Here is a 20,924-nt window from a genome sequence, read left to right as displayed (position 1 = left end):
TAAATTAAGTTGTCAATTTACTTAATTGAAGCTATTCTAGCTCATTTGTTTAGCATTTATCATCACAAATATCAATTTTCCCCTCAATTTCATATCAATACCATTGATTTTATAAACATTAATACAATTCAGTCAGTTTAATGGTCAAACTTGTTTATTATCAAAAAAAAAGAGAAAAAAAAAAAAAGAAAAAGCCAACTTGTCCCACTGTTTTCCATCAAATAAACGTGGAAGATCTATAAATGCACAGCAAACTCTTGTTTGCTATGAAACACACACACACACAAATTCAAATTATTGAGATTTGGATGACTGCTCTCCTGAACTAAATTAAATTACTCACTCTCTGCATATTAAAGAACAAGTAAAAATAACAATGCATAAAAGAATGTTGCTGGTGTTTGGAAAAAATACATCATGGCAATACTTGTTCTCAGTGAAGAATATTGAACACAAATTCCAAAAAAAGAACACAGCTAAAATTGATGCAGTTTTTTCTTAATCCTTTTGGTAGTAAGTTTTTGCTGAAATGGCTTCAGAGACGTGTTGATTCGGCTTTGATGCTTCCTAGATTGTAGTTTGTGCTTGTTGTAAAACTATAATGCATTGTAGTTACATACTGTTTAGTCTTTTCTACAGTGAGGCAAAAGAGTATTTATTCAGTCGCCAATTGTGCAAGTTGTCCTACTTAAAAAGATGAAAGACCTGTAATTTTCATCATAGGTTCTCAACTATGAGATACACAATGAGGGGGAAAATAAAATATACAGAAAATCACATTGTCTGATTTTTAAAGAATTTATTTGTAAATTATGCTGAAAATAAGCATTTGGTGCATAAAAGAAAGTTATGGACTCAAAACTTCATGATACATGGCCCAATTCATTCTTTCCTTTATATAGATCAGTCGTCCTGGTCCCTTTGCAGAAAAACAGCCCCAAAGCATGATGTTTCCACCCCCATGCTTCACAGTAGGTATGGTGTTCTATGGATGCAACCCAGCATTCTTTCTCCTCCAAACACAACAAATTATTTTTAACAAAAAGTTCTATTGTGGTTTCATCTGACCATATGACATTCTCCCAATCCTCTTCTGGATCATCCTAATGTTCTCTAGCAAACATCAGACGGGCCTGGACATGTACTGGGGGACATGTCTGGCACTGCGTCATTCACTTGGTGTCCCCAAGTGATCCGTGTAAAGGAAAGAATGAATGGGGCCATATATCGTGAAATTTTGAGTGAAAACCTGTGTATTTGATCCATAACTTTCTGTTCAATCAGACAATGTGATCTTCTGGATTTTTTTTCTCGTTCTGTCTCTCGTTGAGGAGAACCTATGATGCAAATTACAGGCCTCTCTCATCTTTTTAAGTGGGAGAACTTGCGCAATTGGTGATTGACTGAATACTTTTTTGCCCCACTATATGTATTTTAGTGGAGGTCTAAATATTGATAACTCCTCAAAAGTACAAAAAATAAAAAATGTTCAAAATTATCATTAAATTAAATTATTGTTGCATGTAACTGCATTTGTTTTAGCTGTGTGTGTTAATCAATAACCCACTGGCAAATACAGGTGCTGTATGTTGTACCAAGAACGAACATAAATATAACAGTCCAACATTTACAGAAATAGAGTGCAGCCTAATTTTTAGTACAGCAGTTTACTTTTAAGAGACATTACCTTGGGACTAGCTCTCAGAGCATCCAGCTCAAGGAATATCTTTTGAAATGCCTCAAAAGTGCTTTTTAGTTCTTTTGGATAGCACAGGTTGAGTGCATACATAAGTCCCATGAGCAAGGCACATGCTCTTGGGACAGTCAGGCCATCCAGGACTTCTCCCTCAATCACCACTGTTGCATTGGCTGGTTCAGATGACTCTCTGCTCACAACAATCTTCACGACTTCATCACCATCCTGGCATAAGTAGGTCAGAATCAATGTCAGTTTTTTTTTTTTTTTTTTGGTCATATGTAAAAACAAGAATGTACAGTATGTCTCAACTTCAGGATTAAACCTGGGCTTTGGGGATGGCCACTGAGAAGCAAAACAAACCATTTTAATGGCATACTTTTTGACACAAACACTGCTCACAAAGGCTTGTTCAAACTTACTTTCACTTTAGGGCAATAACGAAACTTACTGAATATATCACTGATCATCCTGATTTTCTTTCCTATCATTCAGGTGCACTGTTTGCCATCCCTAAATACAGCCCAGGCTAAATCCTGAAGTTATCCGTTCAAGTGTTGAATTTATCTACCAACTGTTCTTTGAAGAGATCCTGTTCCTGTTCTCTCAGGTACACAATTAAGCTACGGATTGCAGCTTCTCTCCTCCTTTCTACAGATGGTTCCTGTAATACAAGAAAATTAAATAAAAAAATAAATAAATCTATCTTTAAAAAGAAATAATGTGCAAACCAAAAACTATATTTATTCATCATTGTATTTACTTTTTGTGTTGGAAGTGTTGAATGAATAACTATGAAGACATTTTGAAAGACAACTATTATGTATTAATTTATGATCCATCCATCCATTTTCTTCCGCTTATCCGGGGCCAGGTCGTGAGGGCAGCAGTCTGAGCAGAGTAGCCCAGACTTCCCGATCCGCACACATTTCTCCAGCCCTTCCGGGGGAACACCAAGGCGTTCCCAGGCCAGCCGAGAGACGTAGTCTCTCCAGCACATCCTAGGTCTTCCCCGGGGCCTCCCCCCGAAGGGAGGTGCATGGAACGCCTTCCCAGGAAGGCGTCCAGGGGGCATCCGGAAAAGATGCCCGAGACAATTGACAGACGGATCGGTGCAGCGTCTGCAGTGATGCGGTCGCAGTATCGGACCGTTGTGGTGAAGAGGGAGCTGAGCAGGAAGGTGAAGCTCTCGATTTACCGGCCGAGATGAGTTTCTTTCGCAGGGTGGCTGGGCACTCCCTTCGAGATAGGGTGAGGAGCCCAGTCACCCTGTGAAAGTAACTCATCTCGGCCACTTGTATCTGTGATCTCGTTGAACCATGGCCTCAGATTTGGAGGTGCTGATTTTCATCCTGGTCGCCCCACACTTGGCTGCAAACTGCCCCAGTGCACGCTGAAGGTCCTGGTTCAACGAAGCCAACAGAACCACATTATCCACAAACAGCAGAGATGAGATCCTGAAGCTGCCAAACTGGACTCCCTCCGCCCCCTGGCTGTGCCTAGAAATTCTGTCCATAAAAATAATAAACAGAACTGGTGACAAAGGGCAGCCCTGGGAACAGGTCCGACTTACTGCCGGCAATGCGAACCAGACTCCGGTCATACAGGGAACGGACAGCCATCAGCAAAGGACTTAATTTATGATATATTTACTTAAATATCCCATCAACACCTCCTAAGAAATCAAGTGATTTGATGTATTTTAAATGAACTGTGTTACATTAATTTATACCTCTAGCAGCATTTTCTTTATGTGCTGAATCTTCATTTTTGCAGCTCCTCTTCTTGAGGACACCAGTGTCATTATTTTCGGGGTATACTGGTCCAGTTTTGCCATGAATGTTGTCTCAAGGCCAACAGTGGTGAGCCTTCTGAATTCTTCATTTATCTATATAAAACACAAATAAATAGACAATTTGTTAATGTAGAAAATTGACTGACATGGCACATACTGTAAACCATTTTATGAAACAATTTTAACCTGAGTTGCATCGAAAAGACCAGGCCATCGGTCTCTCAAGTCACTGATTGATGGTGCTTGAATGACAACTTCCTGCCTGCGAATGGAGAATGTCTTTGCCATTTTGTCACTGATGACCAGGCAGTTGCTCCTCTTCTTTACTTCATCAAGGAGCTCCAATCTTACATTTTCCAAAGTTCCTTCCGATTCTCCTTGTGGGTGAGGAGGTAAATAGTTCACCTCTGCCCTTTTTGGCTTTTTGATATTCTTTGCGGGTGCTTTCTCATGTGCTCGCTTCTTTTTGAGAGAGTTCACGTCAAGCTCAGGACATCCAAGCCCTCTCAATTTAGATCTATAGCTGGCCATTTTATATTTCAATCTTTGTTGCCATGCGTAGCATCCATTATATGACCCTGGTTCTTTAAGGCAAGGATGTTTCTGAATTAGTGCCTCAGCAACATCGGCTAACTGCACACTTGTGGGGTAGGCAACATACAGAAAGATGCTTTCAGCCAGTTTCTCAAGGATGTCTGTAAGGATTGTGGCAAAGTTGAGCTGAATTCCATCGTTCTTGAAATTTTCATTTCCTGAGGCCAGCACAAGCTCCGTGTCATATGCAAAATTAGGTACTGGAAATTCAGTGGGCCAACGCTGTGTACGTCGAGTTACATGTTCAGGTGATGAAAGAATCAGTGTGTCTTGTGATCCAGAAGAGCAGGCGCTGCTAGCAGGATGGACAGAGATCTCTGAATTAGGAAGTGAGGTTACTGATGTACTCTCAAAGGAACTGTCAACATCAGAAAAGGTTAGAGTAACAGTAGGAGCCTCAACAATGGGAACCACCTTAATGGTATCCTTGTCCTTGATGTCACTTATTGAGGTAAGAGAAAAATATTCCTCTCCAAAGTCAGCATCCTTATAATGCAAGGTAAAGTTCCCATCAAGTGCAAATTTCTCTCTCACAATAGACTCAAGTTCATCCACAGTATCAGGGATTCCATGGGGTAAGTCCAGTTTGCGAATTTCATGGTCCTGAAGAATGATGCGAAGTTTGGCTTGAGGAGACATCAGGGTATCTATAAGAGAAAACATTATATCAGTTTGGATTACAGAATACATTCATACGCATCCCATAATCATTCAGTATGGGAGAAGAATATGACCAACAAAAGTTACTCCAGATAAATAAAAGCTTAGACTTGTCATTACATTTATCATATAAACTAGTATGCTGAGGGGTACTGGATAACATTACATTACACTGTGACATTTTGTTATCATGAAACTTCACACCAAGTCTTAATTTTGTGTCCATAAGTATACTTCTATAGACCCTAAAACAAAAACAAAACAAAAATCCTATATGATTGCTTATACTTTGACTAAATAATAAGGCAAACAACAAGGGGTGGAAGAAAGCTTTGACATTTTGCCCTGAAGAATAATGTAATGAAAATAAAACTACAAAGACTACCATCTTGTTGTCCATCTAAGTATTATGGACCTCATATTTACAAGTACTACTCCAGATGACGTTTTTACATCTCCATCTTGGCAGAGTAATCAAGAGCCTAACATCCTCTCCTTCTCAGCTAGAATTAATGTGGTCTGGGTTTAAAAGCCATACCATGCTTCTGGTAAATTGAGACACTAGTATTGCCTAATGTTTGATTATAGACTGAACAATATCACACTTTGAAAAAATATTGGAATACACACATCGGAGTTGTATAATGTCACTCACTACACCTGCAAATGAAACTTATCATTTGTGCACAAGTGTGGGGCAAGCACATTCTTTAAAAAAACAAAAAAAAAAACAGCAACTTTTTTTGCGGAATTAGACAGTAACCCCATATACAGGGAAGGATGATGCAATTTTTGAGGTCTCATCTATAAACTCAAACAAATGACAAGGTATACTGACCCCGTTCCCGTCTATGGTACAAAAATGTAGCACTTCTGGGTCACCATGAGCTTCCCTGCAACACTGTATGCTGCCATGGGGAAGATGTCAAACAACTCACTAGGTTCAATGAGTTTGACACTTCTTGTGTTTTCAAGCTCATAGCTTCTAAGATGCTCAATATACCATGAATTTAAACATTTCACAATGAAGCCAACCTTCCCATTTACAACAACAAGCTGTATCAGTTCTACAAAATCTGGCAGACCACCTGTTGAACCATGTGCCAAGATCATGCCAGTGGAGTAACTGGTGCCATTGTAGCAAACTGTGTTTGCCATGTGAACAAATGATTCTCCAGGAAATTTTGATTCAACTGCTTTCTTAATGTCTTCCCTCAGCACAGTCAAATCCACTGTTGACAATTTTGCTACCTGTAGAGGTTGAACAGTTTTACTGCCATGTAGATGGTATGCGATCATTAGCTGATGCTTCAGTGCAAGAGACAACAGAATGTTTCGGAAGCAAAGAGTATGCCTGACCGCACGCTTAAAAAAGCTGTGCTTAGCTTCAAAGCGCATAGTCCACAAAGACACAAGTGGACCAAAAGCCTTTATCAGATGTGGGTAGTGTTCAAGAAAATGATGCTTTTGAATGAGTCTTTCCTGAGGGAAAACCTCCAGGAATCTGTGACGATGCTCTGAAATCTTGCTGTCAAGGAAAGAAATAGTGAGATCTGTATGAACAGGAGAAAGGACAAGTTCAACTATGTCCTTAAGGTTCAGAAGGATCAGCCAAGCTGGTTCATTCTCAGGGATTCTTTCTCCTACTATCAGGGGAAGGAGGCGAAGCAAAGCCCAGTTTTCATGGGCATTCCCACCAACAGTTTTTCTTGCAGCAAAGGTCAGTGGAACTGGTTGTGGTGCATCCGTTCTATCTGCCCATCTATATGGGAACTCTTTGATTAGTTTATTTAATTCATCCAGTGTGAAATATTTCCTTTTGATTAAGGCATTTAGACATAGTGCTAACTCTAAGGGAACAATACCTTCAAAGAGATCATGAAGCAAATCAGGTGGGTAGCCAGATAAAACATTGAAATATTTTAGTTTAGCAGTCAGTGGGCACTGTCCCTTTACTCCATAACAATGAGATGCACTTGTATCTCTCCGCACTGTCTGAACATGCACCCTGTGCTCTTGTGTTGTCCGAGGACAAAATGCTCCTGTCTTAACTTCACTCACTTGGAATTGGGATCTTTCTCCAAGACAGAACCTGCAGACATGTGTACTTGAGAAGCTCTCCACAAACCCTCCAATACAGTGGGCTCCAAGGTTATCTGCAACAACACAAAATACAGTACCTTTGACTCGTAGACCTAGTGAAGGAATGTAAAGTCCTTCTTCTTCTAGGCTGGCAATGTCCTTTAACAGTGGTTCTAACACAGCACTATAGCCAAACTTTTTAACATCATCAGCCTTGCAGAGAATGGCAAGGTAGATTGATGTCAGCGAGGACCTGAGCAATGGTGGCACATTAGCTAAAACCCAATATACAGCAGTAATTTTGTGTTTTTTTCTTGATGTGCCAAGTGGATTACACACTTCAAAATCATCCACATACAGAATGAGAGAAATGGCTGGATTGTTTTCTGAGAGCAATGTATTGTTTTTAAAATGTATGCCATCATGAAATGATTTATATTGAGCGTCAGACCTGCTGTCTGTTTCAGTGCTATGTCTGAGCAAATCCTGGATCTTTTTTCTTCAAAACATCATGTAAAGACTTCAAAATGGGTATATATTGGAAACTTTTCTTCTCCCTAGCACTGAGAAGATACTCAATAGGTTCCACCATGGAAAAATGCTCCTTGAAATACTCTCTTCTTTTGTAGGAAGTGGAAAGAGGAGCATTCTGTCCTAGAGCTAATGTAATTGGGTTAGACTTGCATAGCTCTGTCACCATCTCTGAGATGATCAAATCATCAACCTCACAATTATGCTTCTTTAAGCATGACTGTAAAATATCTTTTAAAATAGGACCTGAAGCTGATGAAGTAATAAAGTGCAGTTCTTCCACTAACTCATCAATACACCTTTGTGGGACATTGAATATGCTTTCCATTTTCAGCAGCAAGTGGGCTAATTTGTTTTCAATTAAGTTAGGCAATTCTCTCATTTCTTCATCTTCAGGAGCTTCACTCACTATACCCTCCATATCCTCCTCAATAGTATCATCCCCTGTATTTGAAGGATTAACATACCTCTGTAAGAGATCAGGCTTGAAGTCATCCAGGGAATGATGAGTGTGTTTCCGGCTCCTATGAGAGGCAAATGTTCCATAAATGTTTGTTTTGAAAGAGCAATTTTCAAAAACACAAGACACGGTTTCCTGTTTTTTTAAATGACAGGCCAATGTGTTCAAAGTATTCTTTATCTGTTGAGATGGTGTTTGAAGAGCAACATAAACATTTAAAAGACAGAAGTTCTCTGTGTGTCCCTGTCTCACGGGCTGAATGGCTTCTTGACAGATGGGTTCTGAGGCTGCCCCATGTTTTAAATGAGCAACAACACTCCCAATAGAGGCAAGGGAGAAATTCTCCACCATGTCCATGTCTAAGCCTGTAATGCTTTAAAAGATCAGTTCTTCTTGACACTTCAAATTTGCAGATTTTACAGGACCAATTCATGTTTAAAACTAAGCAAAGCTCTGTTTAAACTGCTTGAAATGTTTAGAGATCCACAGCTATAATGCATACAGCCTATGCAGTATCACTTTTAGAAAAACTTGTCTATGATGTGTTTCTAAACTGAAGGTGGGAAAACCAAAAATTTGCTTGCAACCAACTGCACAAAAATGATCCTTTGTCTTAGGATATAAAATATTTTAAATACATTTGGACTGTCATTGTTGTCTCAATATGTTGAAATTTCTTTCCTTAAAAGCTGAATAAAAAAAAAAAAGAACAAGGGGATGTGTTAAACAGAAGTTGTGGTGACTACACATACATTTTGATGATTCATAACTTCAGAAAATTCCACGTGTCTCAAGGGCAAAACAAAAATACGCAGGCCTACTGCAGCCTCACTAAAAGGAAACCTTTTCTATGGCATTTCTACAAATAATGTCAGTGCCTTAACATATTGCACATAGACACAGACCAACACGTATAAAGTTGAAACAGAAATTTCTCTCCTAAAATAATTTGTAACAAGTTTAGTTGCGACAGACAATCGATCTATCACCATGCACCTGTAGCTAGCAAAACCTTCACCAAACTTTAAACTTGGACAAAATAAAACACTTAATATCTCTCTTACCTTTGCGGTGGCAGTGGTACAACTAACGTATAATACTAAATTAATTTGTTCGGCAGCCACAGTAAAAAACATGAACCTTGCAGCAGAAAATGTCCAAGTCTGACAGTCACCTAATTAGAAATAAACGGTCGAGGGACGACTCTTCAACAGAGAGCGCGGGCAAAAGCAAAGTTCAAAATCGTGTGACGAATCCTTTTCTTTAAAACAAATTCTTGCACTATTTGTTAATACAGTTAGTAGCGGTTATGAACAAAATAAAGAAAAAACAGTTACTTACCCAGTGACACTCTAGAATTTTTTCTTTTTCCTTCTGATTTTTTTAATAACAGCCACAGTCTCTGTACTTGATAGCAGGTCAAAAACAGAAGCAAGAGTAGAACATCCTCTGAAAGCTGTTGAATATATCACTTTATCAAGTTTTAGCGAGAATGTGACGCTGTAGCTTTCCAATATGTGTAAACTTCATCCAGGAAATGCTGCAGAGAAATGTTTGGTTTGGATAATTCGGAGATGCCTGTAATGTTTGCTCAAGCTACCTCTATGACAGAACAGCCTCAGTTTTTCAAAATAAAAGCTCATAATACTAAGAACATGAACGGTGTTTTTGTTTTGAAACAGGCTGTTTAATGTGGTCGGTCGTACATTATTTCACTTGCTGCAAACTCGAACGTCTTCAAAAACAACCTCACAGACAATAACCTATTTAAACATGATTTGAAAATGTTACATAAACTCAGCCCTAAAACATTTAGGTTAACCTTTGTTTCTTTTGACTTACATATTTTACGTTTATTTAAATTTTATATTTTTCAATTATTTATCATCTGCCAGCTGCCTATGTTCACCGGCTTTGTTTAGGGCAAAGAGCCACGAACTGACAGGAAGACTCAGTATGTAGCAAAATGTCAGTCCCTGATTCAGCTTAGACAATGAAGGAAGTGGAGCTGATTTTGTCTGGCCTTTAGCCAGACAAAATTTGTTGGCAATGTATACATATTTAAGTTAATAGTTTTCCATATTTTCAGCTGGACCAGCTCCTTAAAATAAGTTATCAATTTGTTAAAGTAAGTCTATGTAACAAGCTTGTTCTTTTATGTTGAAAAAGCTCTTGATTTTAAGCTCAATGAACTAATCCCATATTTTCAGCTAGACCAGCTTCTTAAAATAAGTTAGCAACTTTTTAAAATAAGTCAGTGTAACAAGCTTATTCTTTTATGTTGAAAAAGCTCTTGATTTTAAGCTCAACTACCTAACCCCATGAATCATTTTTTAGAGTGTACTAGTACCTGCCACTATTATTTGTCAGGGTTTGAGTTTGTCTAGGTATCTGTTTTTATATTTCTTTTCTCTGGTCTGTTTGTTATTTTATCTTTAATTAGTTTTTGCATGTTTATTCTCTTGCTAGGTTTTTCTGCTTGGATCTGTCTGTCTCTATCTCTCTTGTCTGTCTCTTGGTTCTTGGTAGTGGGTGTTTCCCTCTCTCTGGCCACACCCTTGTTCTGGTGCTTTCGATGCACACCTGTTCCTGATTTGCTGATCATCATTCTTCGCCAGTTTGTTGTGCCTTGTGCCTTCATTCTAGCTCTGTTTCTGCGTTCCATAGTCCTGCCTCCTCTTTGTGTGTACCTGATCTCCAGCCTGTTGCGTCGACCACACATTATTGCCTGATGATTTCTGTACTGCTGCTTTTTTTGCCTACTCGTATACCGACCTCTGCATTCCACTTCAGTAAAGCCTTCTAAAAACCAGAGCTGTTTGTTCGAGCCTTGCATTTGTGTCCAGCAATTCCTGACCATCCAGCCTGACATTATTGTCATGTGATGCTTCACCAGTAGGTGTCAGTGCAGTAATTTCTCACCAAATGCCAGATGAAAGCAAAAAACCCAATTGCTTTTGCTTCTAGAATGCTCACAAAAGCAGAGAAGAGCTACTCACAAATTGAAAAAGAAGCTTTAGGGCTCATTTTTGGAGTGATGAAATTTAATGAGCATTTGTTTGGGTGTAAGGTTACTTTGATCATTGATTACAAGTCATTGTTAAAAAATATTAGGTCCAAACACAGGAATACCGTCGCTGGCAGCAGCTTGGATGCAGAGATGGTCCTTGATTTTAGCTGCATATGCCTACAAAATCAAGTACAAACTGTCAGAGCAACATGGAAATGCAGATGCCTTATCCAGACTGCCAATAGCAGATGAAGATTTTCCAAGGTCAAACCCAGTGTTTTGAGTTTCTTACCTTGACAGTCTGCCTATAACTGCTCAGCAGATTGCACATGAAACTGACAGAGATTCCACACTGGCAAAGGTGAAACAATGTGTTTTGTCAGAACGTCCAAAATGTGTCAGATGAGGCTTTTCAGCCGTATGTAAGATGAAAAATTGATTTGACTGTGGAAGATGATTGCCTTCTTTGGGGATTCAGAGTAGTAATTCCAGAAAGTCTGCAACACAGGTTACTTTTAGAGCTACATGACAACCACTGGGGCGTGGTTAAAGTGAAGTCTTTGGCTAGAAGCTTAATGTGGTGGCTTTCATTAGATCAGGATATTGAGACAGAAGTGAACCAGTGTGACATCTGCAAACAACAGTGTCGTGTTCCTGCTACAGCACCAATACACACATGGAAGTGGGCATCAGGTCCATGGGAAAGAAGCAAATGTTTCTTGTTGTGATGGATGCATATGACTGATGGCCTGAAATTCTACATATGCAGACTACTACCACGTGTAAGACAATCAAAGTTTTTGAGGAACTTGTTTTCTGCTTATGGGTTGCCTAAAGAGGTGGTAACTGATAACGGACCTCACGGGACAATTTTCAAGATGCGCCGCCATCTTGAAACCAAGTCTTCTGGTTAGTGAGCTTCTCGCTCACGTGTTTGTCATCATAACACCTGCACAGCTGTCAGATTTCCAGGGACTGAAATGGCCACTGGAGCCAAATTTCATAACGTATTGGAAAGTAATTTTGTTGTCGTTGTTGTTAACCCACCAGGAATGAGAAGGAAAGCTGTAGTGGTGTGAATATCAATCTAAAGCCCCGGACACACGGCATTAACGAAGGACACTGAAGCCAAAATGAAACAAGAAATCTGGACTTACCGTACGCTGACTTTCGGAGACATCATTTAACTGTCATCCAGCTTCATTCATGTGCGAATCCTGATGACAAATTCAAGTGGTCTGTATTCAGTTTTGCTTTCTGTCTTGACATTTCCTCATCGTTTACATAGTTCCCGTACCGTCAGCGTTCTGTTTGACTGTCATCCAACTTCATCCAACCTCCCAAGTCAGACATGTTGCATGAACATTGTACACACACACAAACGGCTTTGTACCACAGACAGCTTTGCACACGTGCAAACAGCCGTCTGTAGTGCACAGCCTCTCCAGCCAAAGATGGCATGCAAACAGCCGTTTCTGTGTGTGTACAATGTTCATGCAAGACGTTGGACTTGGGAGATTGGACAAAGTTGGACGACAGTCAAATGGAACGGATACGTTAATTACGCAAACGATGAGGAATCCTGACTGTTGTCTGGATTCACACAGGAACGAAGCTGGACAATGGTTAAATGATGTCTCTGAAAGTCAATGCAAGTCTAGATTTATTATTTCATTGTGGCTTCAGTGTCCTTCGTTAGTGCCGTGTGACCGGGGTTTCATTGCTAGGAAAGTTCAGTGACCAAAATACCAACATTCTGGGCACAATGAACACCTTTTCACTATTATTTGATTTCTGACATTGTTATTGAAGCATTCAAAAGGCGATTCCTACTGCCGCACAACTCCAACCACACACGAGAAATTTTCTTGACAGTTCTTGATTGAAACCGTGTCTCCCTAACCGGATAGAGTTGTGACGTCATCATGCATGCACATAGGCGCTGTCTAGCGGGATCTTGAAAATCCCCCATTCACTACAAGTGAATTTGAGATATTTCTGAAGTTGAATGCTGTGAAGCATATCAAAACTCCATCCTACTATCCAGCCTCAAATGGTTTGGCAGAAAGGCTGGTACAAAATTTAAAAGGCTCTTAGCCAAAAGCAGAACACTTGGTGGTATGTCGTTGCAACACTGAACTGCAAATTTTGTGTTTGGTTACAGGAATATGTCATATGTAACAATTGGGAAGACACCAGCAGAGCTCTTTTTGAAAAGACAGGTCCACACCAGGTTGTCTTTGTTAAAACCAAATTTCTCTCAGACTATCCAGGATCAACATGTACAGAAACAGTCCAATGCAAAAGGTAAACTCAGGAGTTTTTATGTGGGACAAGCAGTCCTGGTTCGAAATTACAGGGGAAGGAAGAAATGGGTGAATAGTGAAATTACCCAAGTTTTAGGTCTGATTACGCACCTGGTGTCGGTAAATGGAAATTGCATAAAACGACACGTGATTCAGTTGTTGGAAGAAAAGAGAAAGAAGGTGAATCCTGATGTTATAAATGATGATCATTTTGTTTTTGATTTTGACATTGAAAGAATGATGCAGGAAATCATTGCAGGTGAACTGATACACATCGGTCCTCAAAATGATCAGAAAGACATTCCTCAGGTTTTGGTGAAAAGGACCAAGCTGTGGACAATCGCGGGGCTACACAGCATGTGGAACATCCAAGAAGAAATGTGCGTCCTACATAATGCTTGGATTTGTGAAAAAAATGTAATTAAGATTGTGTAAAGAACTGCACATTCATTCATTCATCTTCTACCGCTTAGTCCAAATAAGGGTCGCGGGGGGCTGGAGCCTATCCCAGCAGTCATAGAGCGTGAGGCAGGGTACACCCATGACAGGACGCTAGTCTGTCGCAGGGCCACAAACAGACAAACAAGCACAGATACACACACACACCTATGGACAATTTAAAGACTCCAATCCACCTAACCCACATGTCTTTGGATGTGGGAGGAAACCAGAGCACCTGGAGGAAACCCACGCACACACAGGGAGAACATGCAAACTCCACACAGAAAGGCCACGGGAACTGAACCCACGACCTTCTCGCTGTGAGGCAACAGTGCTACCCACCAAGCCACCGTGCTGCCAGAACTGCACATGTAACCTAAAAATAAAAAAAAGTGCAGTTAAAGTCTACAGGGGAGGACTGTAGTGTCTCTAACATTCTATGACTGCAGTAACTAAGGTTTCCTGCAGGGGCGCTAGGACTTAAACTGAGCGGTACACAACAAAAACTACATTTTTTTTTTAAATGTTTATGACCAAACAAATAATGTGGCATGCTTCTCAATATGACGGGAGCATTTTTAAACATTGACCCCTACCTCGATACAGCTACAACCCTGGACTGGTCTCCATACATTTTTATGGAGACCATGGTCCACTGAGGCTGGACTGTAAGTGTTGTTTTGTACCCTTAAGTAGTACTGATTAGGACAAAATTGACTCTTGGCTCATGGACTATGAGGGCTCAACCACAGAGGAAAGGAAATCAGTGCAGGAGCTAAAGCTCAAGGCAGATAAAATTATTTTTAAATGTACAAAGCAGACCAGAGTGATCATGTTTTTTTCTGGTTAGAGGTCTTTCAGCCTGCTGTCTTTTATCCTCCAGCATCCTATTAAGTCAGACGCGAAATGTGAAAGAGGGAAACACCAATGGCGCCTCATGATGGCAACAAACAAAGAAGCAAGCTGGCATTCCGAGGCCACTCACGCATCACGGAAAATAAGGACATTTCAACAATAGCTGGTTGTTTGCCTTGAATTTAGTGTGTTTTTGGCAGTTCACGAGGGAGGTGCAGAAGAGGTGCTCATTAATGGTGCTGTTTCATCTGGCAAACACAGGCTGTGATGTACACTGAGCAGCTTTGTGCGCTACAGCGTCAGTTACTGTCAAAAGTGTTTTAATAGGAGGTGAGCAGCAGCACCTGATACAACAATTATGATAATAATGTATGGTTGAACTAGCTTCTATGTGCTGATGATAGCTAAAGGATATTCTGGGGAACGTAGTCAAGCAGAGAACATAGAGATGGCAACGACACAGCGGGATGACGGGTTAATTGAACAGATTCAAATTTTCATTTTCTTACAGGACGTTGGAAACAACAGACTGCTGGAGGAGAGGAATAAATGAGGGACAGAAAATGGTAAATGGACGCTCATCAGATGCTCAAAGCGCTTTACAAAATAATACCTCACATTCACCCCGATGTGAGGGTCCTACCATACAAGACGCTCACTACACACCGGGAGCACTAGAAAACTGGAAACAATGATATATAAAAAAGACAGATGTATAGAAAGAATGACCAAAATACAGAGAAGTCACCCTTAACTATTTTAGTGCTAACTGCTATTAGCCTGTTTCTAAGCTAATAGCTTTGTGACTGTATCAACAGAAAATAAATAGGGATTTATCTTAAGGGAGCAATTATGACCATTTTGAGATTTGATGTCTTTTCTTTAACGTTTAACGTATATATATCTGCTTTTTTGTCATTACTACCCACAATGCAGTGTGGTGCAATGCCATGGCACATGTGCAAATCTGTGCAAAGAATTCCTGTTTATGGTTTTCTGAGCCCAGTCTCACGTTTTTTTTTTTCGTCCTCCCGTCACGAAATGATTCAAATTTTCGTGACTGGGGTTTTTTTAAACTCACTATTACTAACCCTACTCCTACCCCCAACCCTAACCTTAACCATAACCTAACCCTATTCCTTCCCCTAACCCTAACCACAACTACCGCTGACCCCCCCCCGCCACTGCACTTTTAATTACGTGCCAGTGTCACGGAATAAATTAGAATGAATTCGTGCTCCCATGACAAAAATTTCACACTTTTTGTGACAATATGATGAACCAATAGATTAATATATATTTCATGCTGCTGAATCACGACAATCCATGAGACTGGGTTGGGTTTTCTTTACTGATATGTGTGGACTCACATTTTCAATGCTAATATGATCAGATCTTTCACAATTATCACTATCTTAAGATCAACAAAGTTTGGGTGACCAGGCATTTACATGACTTTGATCCGCACACTTGCACGCACTTTGTCGTGGCAATCTCATCCGCTGTGTTCCCAGCTGGACGCCATGCTTTGTTCCACTGGATGCTGCATATATAAAATAATTATTTTGTAGCGGATTAATAGTTTTCTTTCCAGGTTGGCTGTTGAAAATGCCTCTATTCATTTCTGGAATCACAGAGGACTGTTCCAGGTGGAGATGGAGAACGTATTTGGAGTTGTCTAAAAAGGTAATTATTTGACATGGTTATATTGTAATAGCTTGGTAAAACAGTTGCATGTTCAAACTTCTTATGAGTAGCTGTAAAAGTATGTTTATGATAGCTTTAATATCTCATTATAATCGCTCAGATGAGCTGTGCTGTGATGCGGTGCACTGACACAATCACTTGCAGTGTTTTTTAATTGTTTTAATTGCGTAATGATCACTTGAAGTTCACGTAATTAATGCGTGATGGAAATTTTGAACATTTCAAAATTTTCTTTGCACATGTTGACGAAGCACAGTTTGAGACGAGTTTACTCTCGTGCACGGCACAGTACGTGCAAGTGCGCAGATTAAAGTTGTGCAAGTGTCAGGACACCTTAAGTGTTAGCAATGAAGTAAAATGACAATTGTTCATTCTATTCAATTGCAATTAGGAGAACATGTGTAATAAATAGTTGTGATTTTAATCCAGAAAGGCTAGTTTGTTTTGATCGGAAATGGTGTCTGTTGATCGCATATCAGTAGGTTAAAGTTGGTTTTCAGTCATTCAGACAGATGATAGCTAAGTTTTTGCAACATCAACTTCAACAACGTGAAGACTGTTGATGTAGAAACTTCTAAATATCACCGCAGATGTCTGAAGATGTCTCTCTAAAAAAAAATTCAGAAAATCACTGTATGTTTTTTAAATAATTAATTTGCTTTTTATTGCATGAAATAAGTAATGCGCGGTGTCAGCATTATATTTTGCTATATTATCAACCTGCCCTAATTATTTCATTAATTATAACTAATAATATAACAATTACATGTATATGCTCGACTCTAACAAGTACAAGAATTTTGTTGCTCCATTTACATATTGTTAAAAATATCTGCTTTTTACATGTTGATAGAAGAATACCCCTCAAAAATATATTACATGTCATCAATGTTATTGCAATTCACATTAATTCCTGTTTTCCTATGTGCTGTTATAGCAAACACCCAAAGCAATAATAATAATTACTGTATAATCAACATCATCAATCAATCATCATCAAGCTTCCTGTGCTTTTCTTGTCTGTAGGGCAGATGTAGAGCACATAATTTAAAATAAGTTGTCTCCATGCATACTGTCCATCCGTTGCTGCCCTGCAAGTGATCTTCCAAAAGGGAATTTAAATTAATTGCAATGAGAACAATAATGTTGAGATGGAGCTCACCAACACAACTGAATCCTCTCAAAAAGACTGTAACCATGTCCTCTTATGCTGTGGAAAAACAACAATTTGCTTTGAATTTAAGAAAACCTGCAAACTAAAACCTGATAGCTCTCAATGTCAGAATCCTTGAAAAAATACAAAGAGAAGTGATAATGTTGAGAAATTGGCAGATGCAAAATATTTGTGCCTATTATGTTCATTCATGTATCAACCTACAAACATTAATAACATATCAAGCCAATTTTGTTGCAGTTGAAAGGTTTTCTTCGCACAATGTGCAGACATTAGAAATGCAAGCTTGTAGAGTGTTTTGATTTTACACATAAGCTTCAAACATCCATCTATCCATCCATCCATCTTCTACCGCTCAGTCCAATTAAGGGTCGCGGGGGGCTGGAGCCTATCCCAGCAGTCATAGAGCGCGAGGCGGGGTACACCCAGGACAGGACGCAAGTCTGTCGCAGGGTCACAAATAGACAAACAATCACAGACACACCCACACACATACCTACGGACAATTTTAAAGAACCCAATCCACCTAACCCGCATGTCTTTGCATGTGGGAGGAAACCGGAGCACCCAGAAGAAACCCACGCAAACACGGGGAGAACCCACAACCTTCTCGCTGCAAGGCAACAGTGCTAACCACTAAGCCACCGTGCTGCCCAGCTTCAAACATATTTAATTTTAATAAGGTAACAGGCTCAGTGTTGGCACTGGGTCTAACTCTGGTCAAGACAAACTCAGGGAATACATGGAATTCATGAACTGTAACAAACACTGGTGGTTATACACTTTACTGCATATGATACAGGTTGCTGGCAAAATAGTTGACTTCTGAACCAGACTGGTGCTGCCACTTCTTAAGAAGTGTGGGTTTTTTTTTTTTTTTGTGGTGGTTCATTCAATGGAGCAACATCTTGATTGTTTGGCTCTTTTCAACCTGAGGAGGATCAGATTTAATTACTGGGTACAAATGTGTTCAAATAAAAACATGCCAAATGTACATGAATGTATGTTCTCTGCTCTGTACAGTGACCACAAGCATTCATGTAAAGGAAGAATCCTTTAAACAGGTAAACAAGGCCTAACAACTACTCCATCAACAATGAGCAGTGGCGGTGCCGGGGGGGCTTGGGGGTGCTTAAGCCCCTCCCCCAGTAATGAGCCAAGTCCTCCCTCAGCCACCCCCCCAATAATTCTGCCAATAATGTGAATAGCAACTGACATATTTGTGGATCTCAACTGCAGTTTTGCGCTGAGAATGTCTCAATATTGTGTAACTGAGCAAAGTGATGAATGTGTGTGTTCGGTGATCCACCAATGCTGAATCACCCTTCACAAACAGAATTTTCAGTTTTGCAAATAAACATTTATTTGTAAAAACCCACACACAAGTTACAAATCAGAAATTTGTGTTTGTGGATCACAAAGCAAATGTACAAATCAAAGGATATTTGGGCTAGATTGCATACAAACTTCATAAAGAATCACTTTTTTGTATGTTGTTTACAACTAAGTTTCTCGGGCTATATCTTTTACTTACTTTTATCGAATGGTTATGACCTCAGTGTTAAATTGGCAATAAGTCTTTGATATAGACAATCTGTGTAAGGTTGATTCCATGCATTGTCTTGAGCACCATTTCAATGAATTCAGTTTGTATACCTATGTGCAACTTTACTGAACTTGCAATCATTCTAAGTGATGTGTATGTGTGCATTGATACCACATTTTAGAGGAGCACGGGTGACTAAAATGTACACCTTGGTATTTATAAAGCAATTTACTATATATTGTTCATTTTGACGACATTTTGTGGAGCCCCTCCATCTTTTACCCCAGCTCTCCCAACAAAAATTTCCTGGCGCCGCCACTGACAATGAGCCCAAAAATTTTATGAAAAGTTCCTCCTAATGTACCTTAGTGACTTTATGTTGGTGAATCGACGATAACACATTGGATGAAATCCGAAGTCGGGGTGATCCGTGACATCATGAAAGGTCTTCCATCTATCTATTTACAGCAATCAACAACCTTAACCCACCTCGCTGCCAACATTGGGGAGGATTTCTCGTTATGTACGGATTTAAGGTGGAAAAAGCATTAAATTTCCGCTTTTCTATCCAGCGAGTCACTGTCACCGACCGAATGGTCCCCCCCTAAAAATCGGCCCACCCTGCACCGGCACGTCGACAGTGATTCACCGATTATCATCTCGTCTCCGCTTCAAACTGCACTTCAATCATCATCTATCTCAGCGACAGATAACTGAAGCTTTTGTACAACAATAATTTCTGCAAAAATTCAGCATTATTTCATAATAAAAGACAGGGGACTGATTAGAGCGCCACAGCCGCACGTCTGAGTCTGACATGCTGTTGCTGTGCCTATGTCATTTCAGAGCATCAGTAGCGATTCAAAGATTTTCGCCTCATTTCTGCTTAAAACTGACTTTAGAATGATTTAAGAGGTTTTACTTTGTCATCTGATGGTAAATGGTAAATGGACTGCATTTATATAGCGCTTTTCCATCTATATCAGATGCTCAAAGTGCTTTTACAATAAACCAGTTTCCAGTGTTTCCAGTGTTTCCAGGCTGTGAACACTTTACCGTGCAAGGCTGTTCTTTGTTGTGAAAGTCTGTAGTTCTCCTGCTCTCCTTAGAACAACTAAACTGTTGAAACCATTGTATATATTTCAACATTGTTAATTATGTCATGGTTATTTTTCTCTGTATGTATCAGCTTTTCACTTATGGAAACAACACACCAGGTTTTCTTACACATACTGTAGCGTTCTTCTTATTTTAATATTTTTAAGATGCAGATGAGAGAAATTAAAGAGTGTTTTATTTTCAACACACTGAGTGATCATTTATTCTGTAGTTGGTTATTGAGTACTTTCACTCACGGTCCTTTAAGTTACTTTAGTCTTAGCTTAGTTCTGTTAATCACATTTATTGTATTATGTTTTAGTCACAGGTTTTTGTTATTATTTATCTTCAGTATTGCTTATCTGATTATGTTCTATTTGTTATTTATTGCATTTTCTGTTTATCAGTTATCTTGTTTTATTTATTGCCTTAGTCACCGGGTTTGTTTATTCTCTGTTATACAAGTAGTTTGTTTGTCATCATCATTTACCATATTCACTTTTATGTCTCAGTCAGTATCTGTTCTGTCCTAGTTTGGTTTAATATCAGGTTTCTTGTTTTTCTCCTTTCTAGACTAGTCGCAGTATTTCTTAGTTTTGCCCCTTTTGTTTTGCTCACGTTAATTATCTTTTTGTCTTGAGCACTTCACGTTTTTCAGTTAGTTCTTCTGTCACTTACTTCTTTTGCTTTGCACTGCTTTGTTTTTCACTCCTGCACTCTCTTGCCTTTCTTCCCTCTTTTTTGATCACAAAACCACACCTCTTTCCTGAACCTTTCACATATCTGCTTCACATCACCTTGATTAGTCAGCTCCTTATTTAAGCCCTCACTGTTTCACAGCTGACTGCCTGATTGTTGACTTCGTTCACCTTCTGTCCTCTTGTTCTTGTCCAGTTTGCTCTTGTGTGTTTTGACCTTGCTTTTGTGCTCCAACCTCTGCCTTGCTGTATCCTGAACTCCGCCTGTATT

At 39.5% G+C, this 20,924-nt stretch overlaps 1 protein-coding gene across 1 annotated transcript; it reads right to left on the bottom strand.

Moving 5' to 3' along the window:
• Positions 1-1,555: 1,555 nt before the first annotated feature.
• On the bottom strand, positions 1,556-19,351 carry si:ch211-166e11.5 (sterile alpha motif domain-containing protein 3). The gene is made up of 5 exons (XM_034161529.1): positions 19,347-19,351; positions 3,678-4,732; positions 3,429-3,584; positions 2,268-2,360; positions 1,556-1,921 (listed from the first exon to the last, which is right to left on the bottom strand). The coding sequence occupies exons 2-5, from the start codon at positions 4,722-4,724 to the stop codon at positions 1,655-1,657; spliced, it is 1,563 nt and encodes a 520-aa protein (XP_034017420.1). The 5' UTR covers positions 4,725-4,732; positions 19,347-19,351; the 3' UTR covers positions 1,556-1,654.
• Between the last annotated feature and the right edge of the window lie 1,573 nt (positions 19,352-20,924).

This window comes from Thalassophryne amazonica, chromosome 20 (assembly GCF_902500255.1).
Source record: "Thalassophryne amazonica chromosome 20, fThaAma1.1, whole genome shotgun sequence".
Classification (NCBI taxonomy): Eukaryota; Metazoa; Chordata; class Actinopteri; order Batrachoidiformes; family Batrachoididae; genus Thalassophryne; species Thalassophryne amazonica.
This window is presented reverse-complemented; position numbering and strand designations above follow the sequence as displayed.